The sequence below is a fragment of the Lagopus muta genome, chromosome 1 (assembly GCF_023343835.1).
Source record: "Lagopus muta isolate bLagMut1 chromosome 1, bLagMut1 primary, whole genome shotgun sequence".
NCBI classification, from domain to species: Eukaryota; Metazoa; Chordata; class Aves; order Galliformes; family Phasianidae; genus Lagopus; species Lagopus muta.
The window spans coordinates 12,790,393-12,810,393 of record NC_064433.1 but is presented as its reverse complement, the minus strand read 5'-3'; the positions used below and the strand labels follow the sequence as shown (position 1 = coordinate 12,810,393).

The window sequence follows — 20,001 nt, the reverse complement described above, 5'->3', positions numbered from 1 at the left end:
TGATCTCCATTTATCCATGGAAATCCATGATATCCATTTATCTGGATATTCTGATATCCATTTATCCATGGAGGAATCCAATGGAGTTAGGGGAAGAGACAACCAAAGTATGAGTAACTACTGATTTTAACACCATTAGTAGCTGGCAATTATCAGACTTCTGTGCTCACATATTTCTATCCAAGTTTTCTCATTATTTTTGAAACCATGCTCAGTATGATTCTAGATGAGATATAAGAACAACCTTAAAAAATGCATAAAAACACTGTCTAGATGGTGTCCAATCAAGGAGTAAGGGCTAGGAGAGTCCTCCGTTGTCTGTTTTTTAAAGTCAAATTTGTTTTGTGTTTGTATTTTCAGGATTTTTCATAGTGAAGATCTACTCAATATAATTTCAGATTGAGGGGTTTCTCTGTAGTGGTATTTCTGCTTGCCAGCCTTTGCCAGGTATGCTCATAGTGCCTTTCTTCTTTCTTTCCTTCACTGTGTTACCAGCGTCAGCTTGGAATTTTCAACCAACCATGGCCGCTCCTGGTCCCTGCTCCACACCGAGTGTCTGCCTGAGATATGTGCTGGGCCCCATCTGCCCCACAGCACTGTCTACGCCTCTGAAAACTACAGCGGGTGAGAGTGTTCTCTGCAATCCTAACTGAGATGCAGGATTAGAGAAGGAAGTGAATTATGGGTGACAGGAGGGAGAAGGAGAGCGCACAACCCTGTATCATCTTTCATTTTTGACCGGCTGAGCGCAGCAAGGGAGGAGTGTTCTGGTCTTCCTGGCTGCCCAGTAATGAAATTTGAAAAATATGAGACTGCTTCTGTTGAATAATATATTTTTTTCCTGATGCTATGGATAAATTACAAAAAGAAAAGGGGAAGGGGGGGAGGAAGACTGCATGCTGGTAATTAAAAGAAAAGTTATACCCCGTCAAAGCTGCAGAAGTTTTCTTTTTGGTCAGAGGAACCATCAGTCAAAACCATATTTACATCCTCAGACACATTTTCTCACCTGGAATGCTGATGTTGGGTTACAATGAAGTGCATCCTCTGTGCTTCAGCAGATGAAGTATCTTCAGTACTGCTCTGACTGTGAAATGAAACTGTGCCACCTTGTCATCCTATGGCTTCCCAACTTCCATAAAACTTCGGAGCCATGGGTGTGACCGTAAGAAGAACCGCTTTCCATTCCCAGTGGTTTCCACCCAACAGAATTCAGCTGCACTGAAAGGTTAAATTCAGTATGCAATTTAGTTGATACTCACTGGGATGGAGAAGTTGCTATAGTGATATAGGTGAAGATCCTTACTGACTTCAGATATTCATAAAGGGGGAAGAAAACTGCTGGGCTTTATAATCTAGTAATTAACATTCATATATTGTGTGAAAATATTGCAGGCCATGCTCTGTTGTATTTTCATTTATACTTTCTAAAGCCGCAGTAACTTACTTGATTCATTGAGCAGATTTTAGAATTAAAAATTCTCACCAAGCTTTTGCAGTGCAAGCAAACACATTCAATCACTTAATAACTAGTGGGGTAAAACATCAGAATTTGTGTCCTGTGTATTTCAGGTGGAACCGAATAACTACTCCTCTTCCCAATGCAGCACTAACAAGTGACACCAGGATTCGCTGGAGGCAAACAGGGCCGATCCACGGAAATATGTGGGCAATCGATAACAGTCAGTATTCTTATCCACAATAATTCTACAACAGAAGAATGCATTTTTATATGCTGCTCCAAGAAAATATTTTCCAGAATCAGAGGTCACGATTCTCAGTTTGTTAAATTTGTTTTCTTCTCATGTTCACTCAGTAACAAGTGCATTTAAAGCTAGAGGGAAATTCTGTCTTTTGAAAAGACAATAGACCAGTAGATTATTCTTTATTATTATTATTATTTTAATTGAATGCTTTCCAGGAAAATGTTTTGGTGGCAAGCACTTAATATTTAGGCCAAATGACATACATAGGTACTACACTGTACTATTAAGGACACATACTGTGCTAGCCTAAGTAGCAGTTACAGCATAAGAGACATATTTTTTCCTTCTGGATATAGAAGACCTTCATAAAGCAGTGCTGCTACCAGAGTATTGACAAAACTTACATTGCTTACAATGTCTTAAGGGGGAAGGGCCATCTGTTACAGGGATTATGTCTTCTTTAGGAAATGATTTTTCCCCTACCTCTTTTTTAAATGGGTGTAAAAAACTGAGAGGAGCTTATAGTTATTCATATAATTATAAAACTTACTGTAGAGGATAATATAGGAAAAAATTAAAGCACAGATAAATAGGAACACGTGATAAAATACATAAATTGTATTAAAAATAGAAATAAGTAAGAAGGAAAGGACTAAGTGTGAGCAGGTGCAAAGTTTTTAGCTTGCTCCTTAGCCTCAAATGTTTTGGGACTATGTAAACAACATTCAGAATTTATTTTGTTAGATATATGAAGTATTACATAGTTAAGTATGTAATAAAGATTTCCAGTGATTTACAGTAGGCTTGTGAAATTTTGTAGTGATTCCTAATTTGATACAGAGCCTGGCAATAGTAAATATCATTACATTTTGCAAAATTCTTAAAATAGATTAATGCCTAGTTTTGATAAGAAAATGCTTGAAGCTGCCTGAAGAGTGCAGTGCCACAAATGAAAATTTTTCACCAAAAGTAATGACTCTCTTCATCACATTGATGGCGTGTGGCACTGTCTTGCCATTTTGGTTGAAGTATTCATGCTTTAGACAAGATGATTTGCATCAAGACGAAAATAAAAAAGAAGGGGAAAGTATTTATATGTATATGTAAGAAAGTGTCTGACCATCTGCAGAGTTGAGTTGCTACCTAACAAAATGTAGAATATAACTGGTGGAGAAATTTACAAAAGTTTACTGAAACAAGAGCAAGATAAAATCCAAGAATTTCAATTATTTGCAACAGAACCAAACAAGATTTTGAATATTAGTGTACAATTCATATATCTGCACTACCTCTGCTTATAAAACCAAATAGTAAGAGCTCTGGCAAAGAGTGCTGCATGCTCAACTGTGCAGCATCACAGAGGCCTTTTTACTAACCATCTGCCTACAGTGTTCTTGCTCCAGATTTTGATTGAGATGTAGAACTACTTTAAGGGAATGAAGTGTTAATGATGAACGCCTTCCTGAGGTTTTGCATTCCTCTTTTGGTAGATACTGGTGTGACTGAAGCTTTAGAATGCATTGTAGAAAAAGACTTTATAAATATTGGCAAGCCACTGAAATTCTTGAAGAGAGACTAAAAATGTCAAGGATTCTGCACTCTGACTTTTAGCTTCACAACTGTTTCTTCTGTGAATTAAGTTTTAAATGCAATCTGGAAGCTGGCCATCTTTTAGAAACTCTGGAAAACTGCCAGTTTTCGTAAAGCTTTTTTTATAGTAAAAGACATAATTACATCTTTAACTCTTCTACTTTTACCACCCCCTCAAAGGAGACAAATAAATCAAACAGAGCAGAATTTTTGCACACTGAAAAGTGAGAAAATCTAGAAATTGAATGAAGTCCGATAGGGCGTTAGTTACAAGGAATGACTAAAGGGGATTTACAGAGTGTCTGCCAAGGTGTACTGACACATTACTATCATAGAATCATAGAATGGCTTGGATTGGAAGGGACCTCAAGGATCATTAAGCTGCAACCCACAGGCAGGGCCACCAACCTCCATATTTAATACTAGACCAGGCTGCCCAGAGCCCCATCCAACCTGGCCTTGAACGTCCAGGGATGGAGCATCCACAAAATCTCTGGGCAGTGGAATAAATATTATTTGTTAAAGATTATTTCAAATTGGTCGTTATTTGGGTGATGTTCCAAAAGTCACAGTGCAAGTAGGTAACTCCAGTGCTCATTATTCAGCAGGAAGGGTAACTCTAGTCTAAGGCTTGTTTATCACATTCTGTTGAAAGAACATTGATGCTAAGTTCTTGTTTTGGGCTATACTCAGATTAATGCATTTCTTTGTAATGAGATGCAGATTATACTGAGATTTGCAAATCTTTCCATCCCTCATGTGATTCAGAAGATATCGATACTGTTGATTAGCAGTCATTGGGGGAAGATGAAATAAAAAACAAATCTGAAATATTTCTGAGTGCATATTATTTGGAATTGTATTGCATTTGTGCATGATATTTCCTTGTTACTTAAGACACATCAGGGCAGATTCTAATTCCAATAAATGCGATGAGTTAAATGAGTTAGTTTCACTGAAAGAAGCAGTAGCACATTTAAAAAAATTGATGAGCATACTAGTGGAATAAACTAATACATACACTGGACTATATGTCTAAAATAAAGATAAAGGAAGGCAAGAAAATGGTCAATACATAGCAGCTCATCATATGTTTCAACAATCCTAGAAAAATCAGGTACTTGATTTAGATCACTAGGGCCTCAAGCCACAGGCAGACTTTACCCATTACTTGGTTCTACAGAAAGGTACAATTAAATGCACTTTGTTCTTTTGTAGACCTCTTTCAGTTATTGAGATTCAGATAAATGCAATACCTATATGACAGTACTTTGTTGTATTCATTACATTCAATTTATCACATAACATAACCCTTCATTTGACTTATTTCTTTTCTCTGCAGTTTATATTGGTCCATCTTGCCTCAAATTCTGCTCAGGCCGAGGACAGTGCACTAGAAATGGCTGCAAGTAAGAGTTATAATTCAATACTTGTGTTCAATTTTTGTCACATAGTTCACTTGAAGATCTGAAAGTTGATTTCCATCTAAGCTCTTACTTTTTGAGATGACTGAGTATAAGATAAGATACCTCACAGAACATATTAAAGTCACTTGAGTGCTACAGATCAATCTTTCTAAACAGCAGCATATTTAATAATTATTTTTTATAATTTTCTTTTGGGAAAGAATCTAAGTTCCACTTCACCTTAAACTGTGCTACAGAGCCCATTGAAATGTCAGTTTCGTAGAGGTGATTTGGGGCTGTATCATTTCTATATTAAATTTCAGAGAAGAATCTATGTAATATCGTATAGCCAAACAGACCTCAAGGACAGAAAGTCAGCACTCCGTTGTTTTTTCCCAGAAGTATGGCTTTTTTAAAACTGTTTCAGCTGAAAAGTAAAATCAAGAAATGTTTTCCAAATTATGATGTCACTATTTTTAGGTGTTGCAGAGAGTGTGACCCACAGGGCCTTCTGTTATGTTGCACAGCAGCTGGTAATCACATCTGACATGCTACAGATAAAATCATTTGACATGTGAACAATTGTAAATTATGCCTGGAGTATTTTTGGTCTAAAAATGAATGGAAACATTTGTATATTGCAAATTATATGTAGATTTTGAGTGGTTGGTGTTCAAAACTTTGTTTTTTTAAATAGAAATATCAGTGCTAGTTAGAAGAAAGGTGTTGGCTCACTAAATAAGGTCTAGAGAGGCTCTTGGTCCTCAGATTTGAGAGGGACTTTGTAGGTATGGTATCATCTGTTCTTGAGAGATTTCAAGCACGTACCGGGCCGCTAACCAACTCTAAGAGAAGATGTGTCCAAGAAGAAGGCATTAACTACACCATTGGATCTCCTTCACCCCCAGATGTGACCCTGGCTTTTCAGGGCCTGCATGTGAGACAGCGTCGCAGACCTTCCCAATGTTCATCTCAGAGAGCTTTGCCAGCTCCCGCCTCTCTTCCTACCACAACTTCTACTCCATCCGTGGAGCCGAGGTCAGCTTTGGCTGTGGGGTTCTGGCCAGTGGCAAGGCCCTGGTGTTCAACAAGGATGGAAGACGGCAGCTCATCACTGCCTTCCTTGACAGTTCCCAGTCCAGGTGAGAGCAAAAGGGCAGCAGTGTGAGGTATGGAAATAGGGGAATTGTGCTGTGACAGGAACTCCCCCCCTTTCAGAAATAGCCTTGTGTATTATTAAGGTGATCATTTAGCAGGAGGAAAAGTTTTTTAAAACACTCACAGTGCCATAGTTTAATTCTGAGTTCATAGCTGTACAGCCTATCTTCATTCCCTGCTTTGTAAAAACAGAGCCCAAAATAGACTGGAGGGAAGTTATTGTACAGTGAGGCTGGAAAATATTAAATGTTAATATCAAACTTGAGTGTCAAAGCCAAGTGCTAATTAATTATTTATAAGGATGTGTTTATTTGACAGCTTGTGGCAGCTGATTAGATCCATTCACTATCTCTCCTTCTTCTTCAGTGCCTAATAAATAATTAAACGCTTTACTGATTGGCATTTTTAGAATGTATGTGCCACACTGCATTACTTGATAGTAAAAACAAAATCCACTCACAAAGGCGCATAAATGATATTTATCAAAATTTGTCTAAATTGAGAACGATCATAAATGAGCTAGTTAGGAACAACAACCAAAAAAGAAAAGCACCATGTAAATGTTATCCTCAAATACATGTGTAATTCTGCTGCAGGTTCCTGCAGTTCACATTACGCCTGGGAAGCAAGTCTGTGCTGAGCACCTGCAAAGCTCCTGACCAGCCTGGGGAAGGAGTGCTGCTGCACTACTCCTATGACAATGGCATTACATGGAAACTCCTGGAACACTACTCATATCTGAACTACCATGAGCCAAGGTATACGTATGAATGTGATGAAGGGTGTTATCTGCATGCAGTTAATGCTGGTCAAGGTAGTTGCTGCAGTGCTGAGTGAAGACATCTGCCCCAACGTGGGCACATGGTGCAGGAGTGGAGTGACAATCTTTTATTGCATACTGGAAGTTACTATTTTGCCTAAATATGTGCCACTGTTCTGAGCACTACTGATTTTTGTCTGATTCTACAAAAATTGAATGCATGGATTTGGCAGCAGTCAAGTCTCAGGTGACGTGGCAGAACAAGCAGTGAGGGATGAGGGGGAAGAAATTTACTTGTGGGAAATAGGGATGTGTCTCATCCCATGGAAGCATCCACTTGTAAAGTAAAATTAACATAAATTATTTGTAGCTTTGAAGCCATAGATACCTTCACTATGTCATCCTCTGGGATTAGGAGTTTACAGGCATCATAGGACAGCTGAGATGAAATCCAGTCATGAGGGTCTCTCTGGGTCAGCAGGGAAGTTGCTCCTGCTCTGTTTAGGAAAGAAATTGTATGACAGAGCCTGTGCTGGGGGTTGGGCACAGGGCTCTGGGAGGAGCTGATGGTGGCTGTTTCTGGGTATTGTGCAAATCATAAAGAAGCCAAACAAAGGGTTCAGCTCATCTAGCAGCACCTGTACATGGCACCAGATTAGAGGGAAATGAATGGAAAATAGAGAGAAGAATATTTTCTCTACTGTTACATTTGTGAGACATTGCAAAAGGTTTCACAAAGCACATGCAAAATTAGGAGTTTCTATAAGCATAACTGTATTACATGACCAGAACTGCCCAGACTGGCTCTGCTCAAACCTGCCCTAATCTGGAAGCAGCCACCCTCAGCAGTAAAGCCAATACATATCAATGAAAGAAGATGCTCTGTGAGTGGGCAAACAAAAGGCAGAACCAAGAATGGCATCACAGGGCTCTCCCCACCACTCTGCTTCTGCCCCAAGATAGCTTTGTACCATGCGTGAGCTATCTTCGTTTTGTTAATAAATCTATTACAAAATATTTTTTAAGAATATTGTAATGGAAAAACCAAACAGAAAAATCAACCTTCTAATGTTACATACATTTCTCAAGATCAATAAGAAGTACTCAAAAATCTGAGAAGAATGACTGTGTTTGGTAAAACTGTAGTATGTGTAGGCTTTATTTCCTGAAGTTTTAAGTGTTTCTGAAGGAAAGATCATATGAAACACTCATAAACCTTCAAGATATCTTTTCCCCATCTTTTATTGTCGTCACATATATATTTTATATGGCCCTGTTTCTAATCTGTAGCTTGAAGATTATAACTGTAAGACCTTTATTTCCCTAAAGGTTTTTAATATATAGCGCTATTAATTTTTTATAACAAAAAGGAAAATACACATTCTAGTGACTGATTTTAATGGTGTTTAAGATATCAGTGTAGTAAATTCTACTAGTGCAAGGCACTTCTTTTCCTCTTTGCTGTTAAGTGTGAAAGAATTTATGTTGTTCTCACAAGGCAGAGAGCTAAGCACGACATATGCAGATTAGAAAGGTTTTGCTATGGGATATACAGAAAAATGGCAGACATACAAATGCAAAGGTAACGCTGGCAATAATTATGATGAAGAACATGAAGAACACTTCACCATTTTGTATTATGTTGTCTAAAAATATCAGCATTTTTGGTAACATAAATGAACTGCTACGAAGTTTGGCAATCAATCTGTATCCAGAAATTTAATTAATCTTCAGTCACACAAAAAATAATTACACATTTAATGTTCTGCTGAAAAGGTGCATTTAATCTGCTAACATTTGACAGCTGCATTTTTCTTCTCAGTAGAACAGCGGTGGCTTTTCAATATTAGGTATGCGCATAGCTTGAAAGAATAAGATCAGAGCAAAGGTCTCCCAGCTGGTTTTTAGGAAATCTAATGGTAGCTGGTAATGTTAGTAAGAACACTTTTCTTCTCTGCAGCAGAATAGTCATTAGCAAGGATCCCCCTCCCTCTCCATCTGTCTCCAACAAATCAAAGTCAGACAGGAGAAGCTGTTATAACTGGAGATGCAGTCAGGTTCTGCATACTAACATATGTACCAAATATGGTGGTTTGTACCAGTGTTTTTAAATTGTTCCTTTAATCCCCTGGGATGAGAAAATTGTTTTAACATGCGTTAAATATTTTAAAGTCCAATGGGTATATCAGTGGTGTATGTCCATTTAGGATTTTCTGTAAATTACTGTCAGTAAGAATTAGTGTCCACATGGGAGAGTTTATGAGAGCTTAAGAGTGAAAAGAAAGTTGCAAGCATCAGTGACAGCCACAGATACAGAAATGTGTTCAAGGTTATAAGAGAGCGTTAGCTCATGTGAGTGCCAGCTGCCTCCTGGCACATGTTGGATGCAGTGTTCTTGCCAGGGTGCCATTTTCCTCAGATTTGCCCTACTGGCCAATGAAAGGCAAAACCACCAGCTCCTTTCAGTATTGGTAGCAACTTACAGTCAATGGTGCCTTTAAAAATTGGCCACGAAGTTGTAGAGTTGCTGCTTATTATGGAATTCTTGACAGAAAAAAAGGTTAGCCTTGTGGATTATTCACATACTGGAGAGAATTAGGATTTAGTCTTTCTCTTAGAATGGCATGAAATAGTTCAAGCATCTGTTTATTTGAGTGGCAAAATAAACTCATCTGCCACTCACTAAGCTTGTGCCCTGCTGGTTCATTGCCATGGAGGCATGGCAGCATCTTCTCTGGTTGTCCCTTGGCACTTCAGCCTATGGACAGCAGGAAGCAGCTCCTAGAAGTGCCAGTCAGGACTTCTTGAGCCCTTCCCACTTGATTAACCAAGCCATTTAATTTTTCTTACTAATTGCTTAACATATTTCTATTTAAAATCAATGTGACGTTACACAGGAGTACCATACTTTTACTCTTTAGAAGGCCATTTTAGGAAGCCATTTTAAGAGTGTGATTTTGCACTAAGAGTGCTGAAGAGACAAGACTTTCATAGGTACAGAACATTGCATTACAACAAGCAGCTTAGGATGCCCTAAATCTGGAAAAAAAAACCCTTGGTTTTAAAGAATAAAATGATTTTTCCAGCTTACCTGATCAGTCATTTTACTCACATTTCCTCTAAAAGAGAAGGAAAAATATCAGCTACATGATGAGTTTGCCAATACTCCTTTTGCTAGCATGTAATTGTACAGTGATGGAGACAAATGTCCCTCTTGCTCTTGTGTTTTACAGCTCACGTGCATTGCATGGGGCAGTCTGGCCCTGGTGATTTATGGAGCTTTCAAGAAAGTGTCATTGCTGTAGCAATTAATGTATGCTCCCTGCTGCTGTGTATGATAATTGCTCCTGGAAATCAGATACTATTCTTAGTTTTCTTTGCAGTTTGTCAATTATAGGTTTGTTGACATAGGTGCCATGACAAATTGGGTCGCCTTGCATACCAGGAGAGCCTGTCCCTCACATCCAATGTCTTAACCACACATGAAATGCGTGTGCCATAAAAGCTACACAAGATCTCACTGCCAACAAGATGAAACTTTTCCACTTAAAAGTGGCAATTTGTAGAGATGGGTTCTTCTAAGGCAAGGAAAACACAGTCATGACATCAGTGCTGTGCAGAAACAAGCACAGATGTAAAGATGCATTTCCTCAGACCAAGATAAAATCTACTGTGTCTGAGAGGGTAGAGGCAGAATTTATAAATCTTGGTTAGATGATCATTCCTTTGTCAGTCTAAGCCCCTGACCTGCAGCTGGGTTTCTTCCAGCAAGGAAAATCAGCTTTAAAGATTGAACAGAGTTCTGCTGTAGAAGCAAAATTTACATCATTTTTATAAATTTTCTTCTGTGGCTTTTTCACATGGCTCACTATCATCATTGCCTACCAAGAGAACTAATGATCCCCCTGTCCCTGTCACTATACCAGTAGAAAGTAAGGTATTTATGGACTTCATTTAACCTATGACATTTAGGGTTATTAATAAATAACAAAAAAAAATACAGCCCCATGGAATTATTGCCAATAGCGAGACTTTCAACAATGATTTTGTTTCATTTTTCAGAATAATTTCAGTGGAGCTGCCAGAAGATGCAAGACAGATTGGCATTCAGTTCAGATGGTGGCAACCGTATCACTCTTCTCAGGGTGAAGATGTGTGGGCAATCGATGAAATTGTTATGACCTCTGTGCTTTTCAATAGCATTAGCCTGGACTTCACCAACCTAGTTGAGGTCACACAGTCTCTGGGATTCTACCTGGGAAACGTTCAGCCTTACTGTGGCCATGACTGGACTCTTTGGTGAGAGCTAATTCTGTTTAAATTTTTTCTTTATCTGTTTGTCCTACTAAGAACTAAATGATTGTTACTTGTGAATCATTTTGGTAGCTATTCAGAGTAATTGTATTTTACCATCACATTATGGACAAAACAACAGTCACTGACCTAATTGCAATTAGAAGTAAGTTTTTACACATTATTGCACAGAGAGTTAGGTTTGATGGGAACTGTAAATATAGCATTCTATCCCCATAAAATATTAAAGAATCTCCAAATAGAAACAATCTGTAAAATTTCTATAATCATCACTTAAATCCATTTGGATTAATGTAAGTATCGAGATTGTAGGGTACAGATGCTGAATATTTTTTATGTGCGTTCATATCTGCTTATATGGCAGGAAAGGCGGCATAAGGTTGGTAGAATGGTGCTAGCCATTAGCAGTCATTTTGCCTGTTATATCCATTGTCACTTATACTGTGGTCAGCTTTATCACATATTACCACAAGAAAAACATCTACGCCCTGGAATGTGTTCAGAAAAGGGCAACATAGCTGGTGAGGGGGCTGGAGCACAGGTCTGATGGGAAATGGCTGAGGAAACTGGGGTTGTTCATTACGGAAAAGAAGAGGCTCAAGAAACCTTATTGCCCACTACAGCTGCCTGAAAGGAGGTTGTGGTGAGGTGGGAGTCAGCCTCTTCTCCCCATTAACAGCAGTAGGACAAGGGGGAATGTTTTCAAGTTGTGCTAGAGGAGGTTCAGGTTGGATATTAGGAAAAATTTCTTCTTGGAAAGAGTGATGAGGCATTGGCCCAGGCTGCCCAGGGAGGTGGTGGAGTCACCCTGGAGGAGTTAAAGAAGCATGGAGATGTGGTACTAAGGAACATGGTTTAGTGGGCAACGTTGGTGTAGGTGGATGGTTGGACATCCACCTACAGGTCTTTTCCAACCTTAATGATTATATGATTCTGCATATTGCAACGATATCCAAAAATGTGCTGTTTATTTAGAAATAAAAAAGCAAGAAAACATCATTTGCCCCAAAGCAATTGGTATGTTCCTTTAACAGTGAGAAAAGAGAAAAAGCTGAAAAAAATAGAAAAGAAAATTATGTAAGACCTGTTTAAAAATAAGATTTTTTACTAAAACATGAACCTGTTAAAAAAAAAAAATCTGGAGTACAATAGTGTAGCATTAGGAATTAATACTAGGTAAAGTCAGTTTAACTTCTGTGTTTTGACTGGGAGTTTTTTGCTAGTCTGACCAACATGTAAACCCAGTATAGTTTTAATTGGCACAGGTATATTTATTTGGAGAAACCTCAATCACAGTAATTACAGAAATCCTCTAACAAATATAAATAATATAAATAATTTTAGCATCCCCATGGACACTGAGAGAAACACCATTGGAATTTTATTAACAAGTACCTCTGAGTAATCTGATTTGACTTTCTGATCATCTGTCAAACTAGAAGGAGTTGGTTTAGCAGTAGTAACAACACAGAACCCATTCTGGCAGTGATAATGAGACAGTAGAAGCACCATTAAGCACTTTAATAAGGACGAGGAAGGTACTCTGCTTATTAACATGAAACAACATGTTAGGGCTCAAACTGTTTACATCTTCTTCATCAACAAGTTGAAATGGAAGCATTTTAATGACATAGTTTTCCCCTTGTTTTTCTAAGACTGGTTTATTATTGGATGGCAGGTTATTTAAGACAGCAGAAGTTCCTGTTTTCCTCCTCTGGCTCTCAAACAGACTTAGAAAAATAAACACTAAGCTAAAATCTCTATGCCATGTATTGGCTAGGATTTGAAGTGCTCAGTTATAAGTGGTAACATTTAACTTTCCATGCATCAAATAAAGAAATGATGCATATGTAATATTCCCTTTCTACGTATGTATTTCTCATTATCACTGGAAGACATGAACTCTATCCTTCACTGACCTTGTTTCTCTCAAGGGAAATATTTGAACTTATACAAAATCACTACAAATGGATTCTAGTTAAATTAATTATTGTTGGCTTTTCCCAGCTGTGAGTCCCTTTGGTTCTCATTTTCTAACTCTTGACTATATGAGAAGAGTTTGCAGTAGCACTGACACCATCCTCTTGAGAACTCTGACAACTGCTTTTTCATTAGTAGGACTATGGTAAATACACTATAAATCATTTTACGGGGTGTCATCCCAAGGCCTATTTTTGCTGGATTGCCTTTAATTTTCTGCTAGGTCTTCATTTCTGCCTCAGAATCTGTAAATCTGAAATATTTATGCTTAAAATTGGGGAAAAGTTTTGAAGAGGGAGATTGTTCTTTCCAGTATCTGGTTTCCTTCAGAAAGAGGGATTTGTTGATAAGTATGTGTTCTGAGCAAGGGTGATTTTTAATTGTTTCATAATGATTGATTATAACTGAAACAGTCACTTGATTTGATTCTTACTGTCAACATTTGGTTTGACTTTGGTTCTAACTGCAAGTGTAATGTGTGTTCTGAAAGCCTGAAGAACACACTTAAAATGAAGTAATTAATGGCGTACAATAATTCATCACCTCTCCAAAATATTCATACACAGGCCGTGTTTTAACCCAAATGAAAGTGCATCATATAAATAAAACAAACAGTCTTCAGTGAGACTATGGCATTATGATTGAACTTCATGTAACAGATGAGAGTGTCCTATTACCCCTGAGCTGTCAGGAGAAAAGACTGTCAAAGTAAACTACCATTGTGGAGCAATACAACAGTCTCTGCAGCTTGATAGCTTGTCTTTTAGTTTAATTACTATTCTGAAACATGCAGGATTTTTCTTTCAGGTAATTAACTCAATTAAAATGCATTAATACATTTAGGAATTATCTAATGAGATAGGTATGATGTGACATAAAAAGACAAAAACTTCTGCCTTTGATGTGAGCAGAGCTGGGGCCAGCATGAGCGTTTGGCTGGCACGTCAATGTCTTCTGTTAGTGCAGCTTTACAAAATCAACTGCATCCATGTGGCTTTTCAGTATTCCTGAAAGTACCGGCCGTGAAGATGTGGGAAATCTGGGAATCCCAGAGCAGTTTGGAGAAGTGCAGACTGGCTGACACTCGCTGTGATATCATTCCCAGAAGTACCAATTAGTTGGCAGTGCTTGGAGGGAGAGCGATTGTTCTGAGGGTACCTATGGGTATTGTGTTCCTGCTCCTCCACAGGTCTAATTATATACAAGCTAGAAAACAACTCACAACTACATATTTATACAAAAATGTAGCCTCTGCATTCTCAATTCCTGAAGGTGGGGTTTTTTTGTTTGTTTGTTTTGGAGTTTTTTTGTTTGTTTGTTTTCTTTTTCGGCTAATTACTGCAATGCCAGGGACGTTATTCTGTCTTGTACAAAATCCAGAAATGTATTCCAGCTGTATGACTCCTACATTTGGTATTCCAGCAGAAAAACCTACTCCAACCACATACACAGAAGAGCTGGAGAGCAAAGAAATGGCAAGTAAGGTGGAGGACCCACCTTTAATGCTATCTTTGTTCAGCTGGAGGCAATTTGTGGATGATAAGGGCCTTTGTGAACACATAATGTGATTTCCTCCCCTGAAAAGAGCTCTGTGTGGAGTATCAGAGATTGTCTTCATCTCCTCATTAGCATTCTTTTTCACATTTATTTAATATTTATTTTCAAGAACTGTTTTGACTTTAAAGTAATGCTCACTGAATGTACTGTGTACAATATCCAGTGGCTAAATTATTGCATTAAAATGATTGCTGAACTAAGAAAGTACTAATCGTAATTGGAATTGCCACTAGAAAAGGAAAGATACATTTTTTATTGATTTTTTTGCCTAATTTTATGTCAGTGTTATTGAATTGAGGGTGTTTTTTGTGGTGGCAAAGACAATCTAAAAGCTTTAATTCTTTTTACCTAGGCTGAGTACTACTCCTTCACTTAAATCACTTTGGGGAAGACAGCTTCTAAACAATCTTCTTATCAAACTGTTTTGTTTCAACTTTTTCATTCTGTTTGTTGAGCTTTAGGTAATTTATGCATTACCTAAACATAGTTGCGTTGTTTGCAGAACTGCAATGTTAAATCATTGTCCAAATCACTGTGATACGTAACTTTCAGCTAACTACACTGCATGCAGCTGACTGATACCCAAAGAGTGTGGTTGTTGTACTGGCTTTTGTAGAACTTTGATTTCCCACATCAGCCATGAAGTTCCAAACTGCATTGCAGAAATTAATAGCAAGTCAGCTTTAATTATTTCAATATTTTTATTTTAATTTAAACTGTTCTCTCTAGATAGGGGTCTATAGGAAAAAAGAGTTGGTTGGTGAATTTACTTCAAAGAAGTGCTGTGTAACTGGCTTCTAATCCTGTCTTTACACTGACACCTTTAAGAACTTAAAACTTACAGAGGTGAAAGCCAGTAAGTTCTACTGTGCAGTATTGATAGCTCAGGAGTTTCTCTTTTCAGGTGTTAAACTGTAGTTCACTCAACCATAAGGGTGTTCCTTAATTAGGTAATTGTCTTCATCTTCTCCACACAATATGTATCCCTTTATTGTTGCATAATGTTTTGCAGGGGTTGTCTTTAAAAGATGTGATCTCTATCCCAAACTGTTTACATTTAAGAAAGGGCTTGGAAAATGCTGAAGCTGAAGAGACTACAATACTTCTGAAGATACTACTTGAACATCTCTAAGTGAGGAAGGGAGGCTGTTCTCATTCCTTCTGAACAATATTTCTTGTAGGATAGTCTGCAGGATTCAAAGTTTATGCCATTATTACTTTCTCTTTACATCTCTTTCTACATCTCTTGCATTTGATTTTTTTTTTCCCTTTTCAATGATACATTTAAAACAAATTAAAAAAGCAACCCTGCATTTAATTTGAAATTACCTTATAATTTTAAACTATATATTGTGTTACCTTGAATGTGATAACTGGATACCTTGTATCATAGATGAGGCCTGGTGTATTTCAAGCAGTATTAATAATTATCCCCAGTCCACTGGATAATGTGTTACAGCTCTTATATCCCACAGACAAGAAGCTGAAAATAAAATTAAATCAGAAGCAGTCAAAAGTCAGTAAAGGCATTGCAAATGGAATTGGTTGAAAAATCAACTAAATGAAAAGTCTAGTTAATAAGAATATTTTACCCTAATTCAGTGTATCTCTACTGTCCAGTGTTTGAATGGAATTACAGTTGTTACTGCGACATGACTTTAGGTAACGAATGCTCCTGGGGAATGAGCTTTGGTTTTGTTGTAGGGTTTTCTCTGTATGTTATCCTTTGGTTGATTTTAACTTGATCCTTCATACAAAGAGCGTAGAGTAAGAACTAACAGAATAATTCAGTGTTTCATACTCTGGGATACATCAAGGCCTTCCTGGTAATTTACAGAAGTACCAACAGAAAGATCCTTCTGTGCATTGTCATATCCCACGTGCTAATCGACAGAACAAAGAAAGTGGTAACACTATTTAATACATAACCATTCATAATATTCCCTCCTGACTTACTTTGAAGATGAATCCTTATTCTTTCCTTACATCTCTCAGTTTTACAGGAGATTCGAAGTTAACTTCTAGCATGCGCTACGTGGAGACCCAGTCTATGCAGATTGGAGCTTCATATATGATACAGTTCAACCTGGTAATGGGCTGTGGCCAGAAGTTTACTCCTCATATGGACAACCAGGTGAAACTGGAGTACTCCACCAATCACGGCCTCACGTGGCATCTTGTTCAGGAGGTGAGGTTGGGAGCATGGACCTTTGTCTTCCATAAACACTGCTTATTATTATTATATTATTCATCTGAAATATACTTATGGCATAGGACAAAGGAAGATGTTTCCCTCATTCCCTTTTCTATAAAAAAGCCTTCAGTTGGAGTTCAGTAAAAATGAGTAACAGAAGTGCCTAAACTATTATTCATGATATTTGGAAGAAAGTACCTGAAAGTCTGAAACAAAATTCTGACAGGAGTGGACCAGGTCTGGAAAAAGAATTGTTGTGCTAGACAGAGCCATAGATCTTTCCTGAGCTGTTGCTTTGTTTTTCAAAGTAAAATGCATTTACTGTTTCTTGGAATTTAAATGGATAGAAATTATTTCTGCCCCTGTGCTCAGATGTTTCATAAATGGAAAGCACATTCCTTCTGGGGATTGTAATGTAGAGCCTTTCATCTCCCATCCCTGGTTCAAACATAGTCCAGGGCAGTAATGACCAATGGTTTTCTCCTTCTCAGGTGAAGTGCAAATAGCAGTGTTCAGCACTATTTCCCTGTGTGGCGTAGCTCTGTCTCAGCACAAACATGAATAGCACATTTGGCTGTAATTTGTGCTTTTGTCTTCCATCTTAGATGGGAAGCTGGAGTTTTTCTGACTTCAGTGTGAACTAACAAACATCTTTCAGCTACCTCTGACCAGGTTCAGAGAGTGTCAGGGAACTGCTTTCGATGCCTTTTCAGTGCCTGTTCAGTGCCTGAACATACATGTTCACTAAGGCATTTGAACGTCCAATCCAACATCTTTTATGACTAATGAAACCATTTCCTGCTTCGTATTGTTTTGCCATATTTACTTTGGAGTGCAAAGTAGAGAAATGTCAATAACTGAAATTTTGAGCTTTACAGCTCAAAGTAATGTTTTTTTTCCTTATACAGAATTAAGAGGAAAGCTATAAATGCTGTATTTCAAATGATTTTCGTGTTTTTTAAATCTAGCAGGCATCACCATGGTATCTAGGAATAGTTCATAGTGATAGATGTTTGGGGCTTTACTTTGTCATCAATGAAAGATCAGTTGCCTTGAGATTTTAGTGCTCCTTTCCTGTCTCAGTGGAACTGAATTCAGAAAGAAGGCCTTGCAGCCAAATCATTTTCCTGATACCATCCAGTTTGCTGTGATTCAGCAGTAAAAAGAAGACTATTTGTAGTATGCTTCAAGGATGTAATCTGGCCAATACACAAAACACTAATTGACATGTTCAAAAGCCTTCTTTGCTTCACACACACTGATCAGATCCTATTTTCTAAAATCTTTTATGGGAGATGACTCAACAAAATATGTTTGAAAATGGCTGGAAAGGAAACTAATCCTTTAGAAAATGTACTGGGAAAAAAAACCCACATCAATAAATAACAGAATAAGATATCAAATCTTAACATTCTAAGATACTTGAGCAACAGATTTTTTTGTGAAATAATAATATATTCTGCTCTTCCTTATATTTCACTATATAAATATTCCCAATTGCTTTAACTACCATAGAGTATCATTGCTTTGTTATTAGTTTCATAGCAAAGTATAATGCACAGTAGAGTGAAAGTCCCTTGTGTCTGACACACTTCATGGGTATGAGTCCAGTAGAGAAGACTGTGGGAGAGCTGGAGATGATCTGGAAGCAGCTATACTACTGAGACAGTAGTGGTAGAATGGATTCCCCAAATGGGTAGCCAGAAAAATTACACACAAGCTTAAATGCTTTACTAATACTTCATCAAAGCCAAACTACAAAAATCTGGGGTGCTACTCTGGTAATATATAAAAAAGTAAATGGAATATTGAAGAAAAATAGAGTCACAAAGGAAGAACAGCTCTAGAAAGTGGTTTAATGGACTGTGTCATATTCATTACAATAAAAAAAAAAAATAAAAAGATGTGGCAATGATCAGATTTTCTGAAAAGAAGAAAGAGGATTTTGGGAACAGACCTCTCTGGGAGTCTTGAATTAAAGATTCAAGATCATAGAAGCTGAAGGAGCAAAATTGCATCACTTGCTATTGGTTTACACCTGCAGAGCATGGTAAGGGCATTTAGATGCAGTTTTAGTGACTTCAGCTGGGTGCCTAAAACTGATGCTCTTGGGCAACTGTTGGTCCCTATTGCTCCCACTGCAGAGAGAAAGACTGTTGTTCCCAGGTGAGGCTTTGCATGTAGATCTCTAACATGGCTGGTGTAGTGGTAGGGAGGTCAGCTGTGTAGACATTTCATTGTACATTTGTAGACCTTATCCATTGCTGATGCTAGGTGCTAGGGTGAGAATAATATAAAAATGAACTAGACACCCTCATGGCGAAAAATAGATTACTAGACACTAACATGAAGCATAGCTCTCTAAAAGGATCATATGAGTTCATTCTATCCTAAATTGTCCGTTGCTAGTTTGTTGAGAAATTTCTCTGGAGCATCCCAGGGTTTTTCTACTTGTGGGGTTTTCACTCTGGCATCTGGACCCAGATTCATGTTCAGAAGCTTCCGGTTCAATGAATGTTTAAACATCATGTTTGTTCCTAACTCTGCCTCAACTTTATCCTGGTTTTGAAATGTGTTATTTCAAGGAATGTCTTCCAAGTATGCCGAGCTGCCAGGAATTTACCTCAGCAAGTATTTACCATTCCAGTGAATTTACTCAGTGGAGGAGAATCACTGTCCTTTTACCACAGAAAACTTGGTGAGCCTCCCTCTCTCTCTTTCTTTCTTTCTTTCTTTCTGGAGGGGAGGGGAGGAGAGTGGAGGGGAGGGTACAGATAGTTCATCTGCTTTGTCTACTTTTACACTGCTACAAAGATGAAGTCCCATGTAGATCATTCTGAAGACAATGGGTGATATAGGGGCAAACTCAAGTCACTGGTGTTTAACATAAAATGCCTTCCTCATGTCCTTGGAATGAAATGCTGCTGAAGTCACTAGAAACTATTGTTAAGGATTGTTTTTAATGTATATTGTGACTTCTAATAAAATTCAGATCCTTTCAAAAATAGTGGCTTCTCTTTAAATGGGTCACTGGAGGAAGTGTTTATTTATATTGTTAATTTTTATTTTTAACATTCCTTATTGTTTACATCTCCAGACCAAAACCTTGCATAAACAATAACTAATTATTCATTTCTGGGAATTTTTTACCTTTTGTTTCTTTTTATAGCATGCCTTCAAAAATAGCTTTTTAAAAAAAGAATCCTATTCACCTTACTGTAATAAAACCTTTTTTTGCCCTAACATTATAATTTAACTAAGTTATTTCTTCTGTTATTTATTTTAAAAGCTTTACTGTAATGTACAACTAGAAGGTAGTTGTAGATCTTGCTAATC

General features: G+C 37.7%; 1 protein-coding gene across 2 annotated transcripts in view; it reads left to right on the top strand.

Moving 5' to 3' along the window:
• The window catches only part of RELN (reelin), a 268,188-nt gene that overhangs the window by 173,922 nt on the left and 74,265 nt on the right, over nt 1-20,001 (top strand). For both annotated transcript variants that reach the window (XM_048942412.1, XM_048942422.1), the window contains exons 15-22: nt 496-624; nt 1,573-1,682; nt 4,639-4,705; nt 5,611-5,844; nt 6,457-6,618; nt 10,683-10,919; nt 16,467-16,659; nt 19,251-19,363. In XM_048942412.1, coding sequence (XP_048798369.1) covers nt 496-624; nt 1,573-1,682; nt 4,639-4,705; nt 5,611-5,844; nt 6,457-6,618; nt 10,683-10,919; nt 16,467-16,659; nt 19,251-19,363 — 1,245 coding nt within the window. The remainder of the gene's footprint in view (nt 1-495; nt 625-1,572; nt 1,683-4,638; nt 4,706-5,610; nt 5,845-6,456; nt 6,619-10,682; nt 10,920-16,466; nt 16,660-19,250; nt 19,364-20,001) is intronic.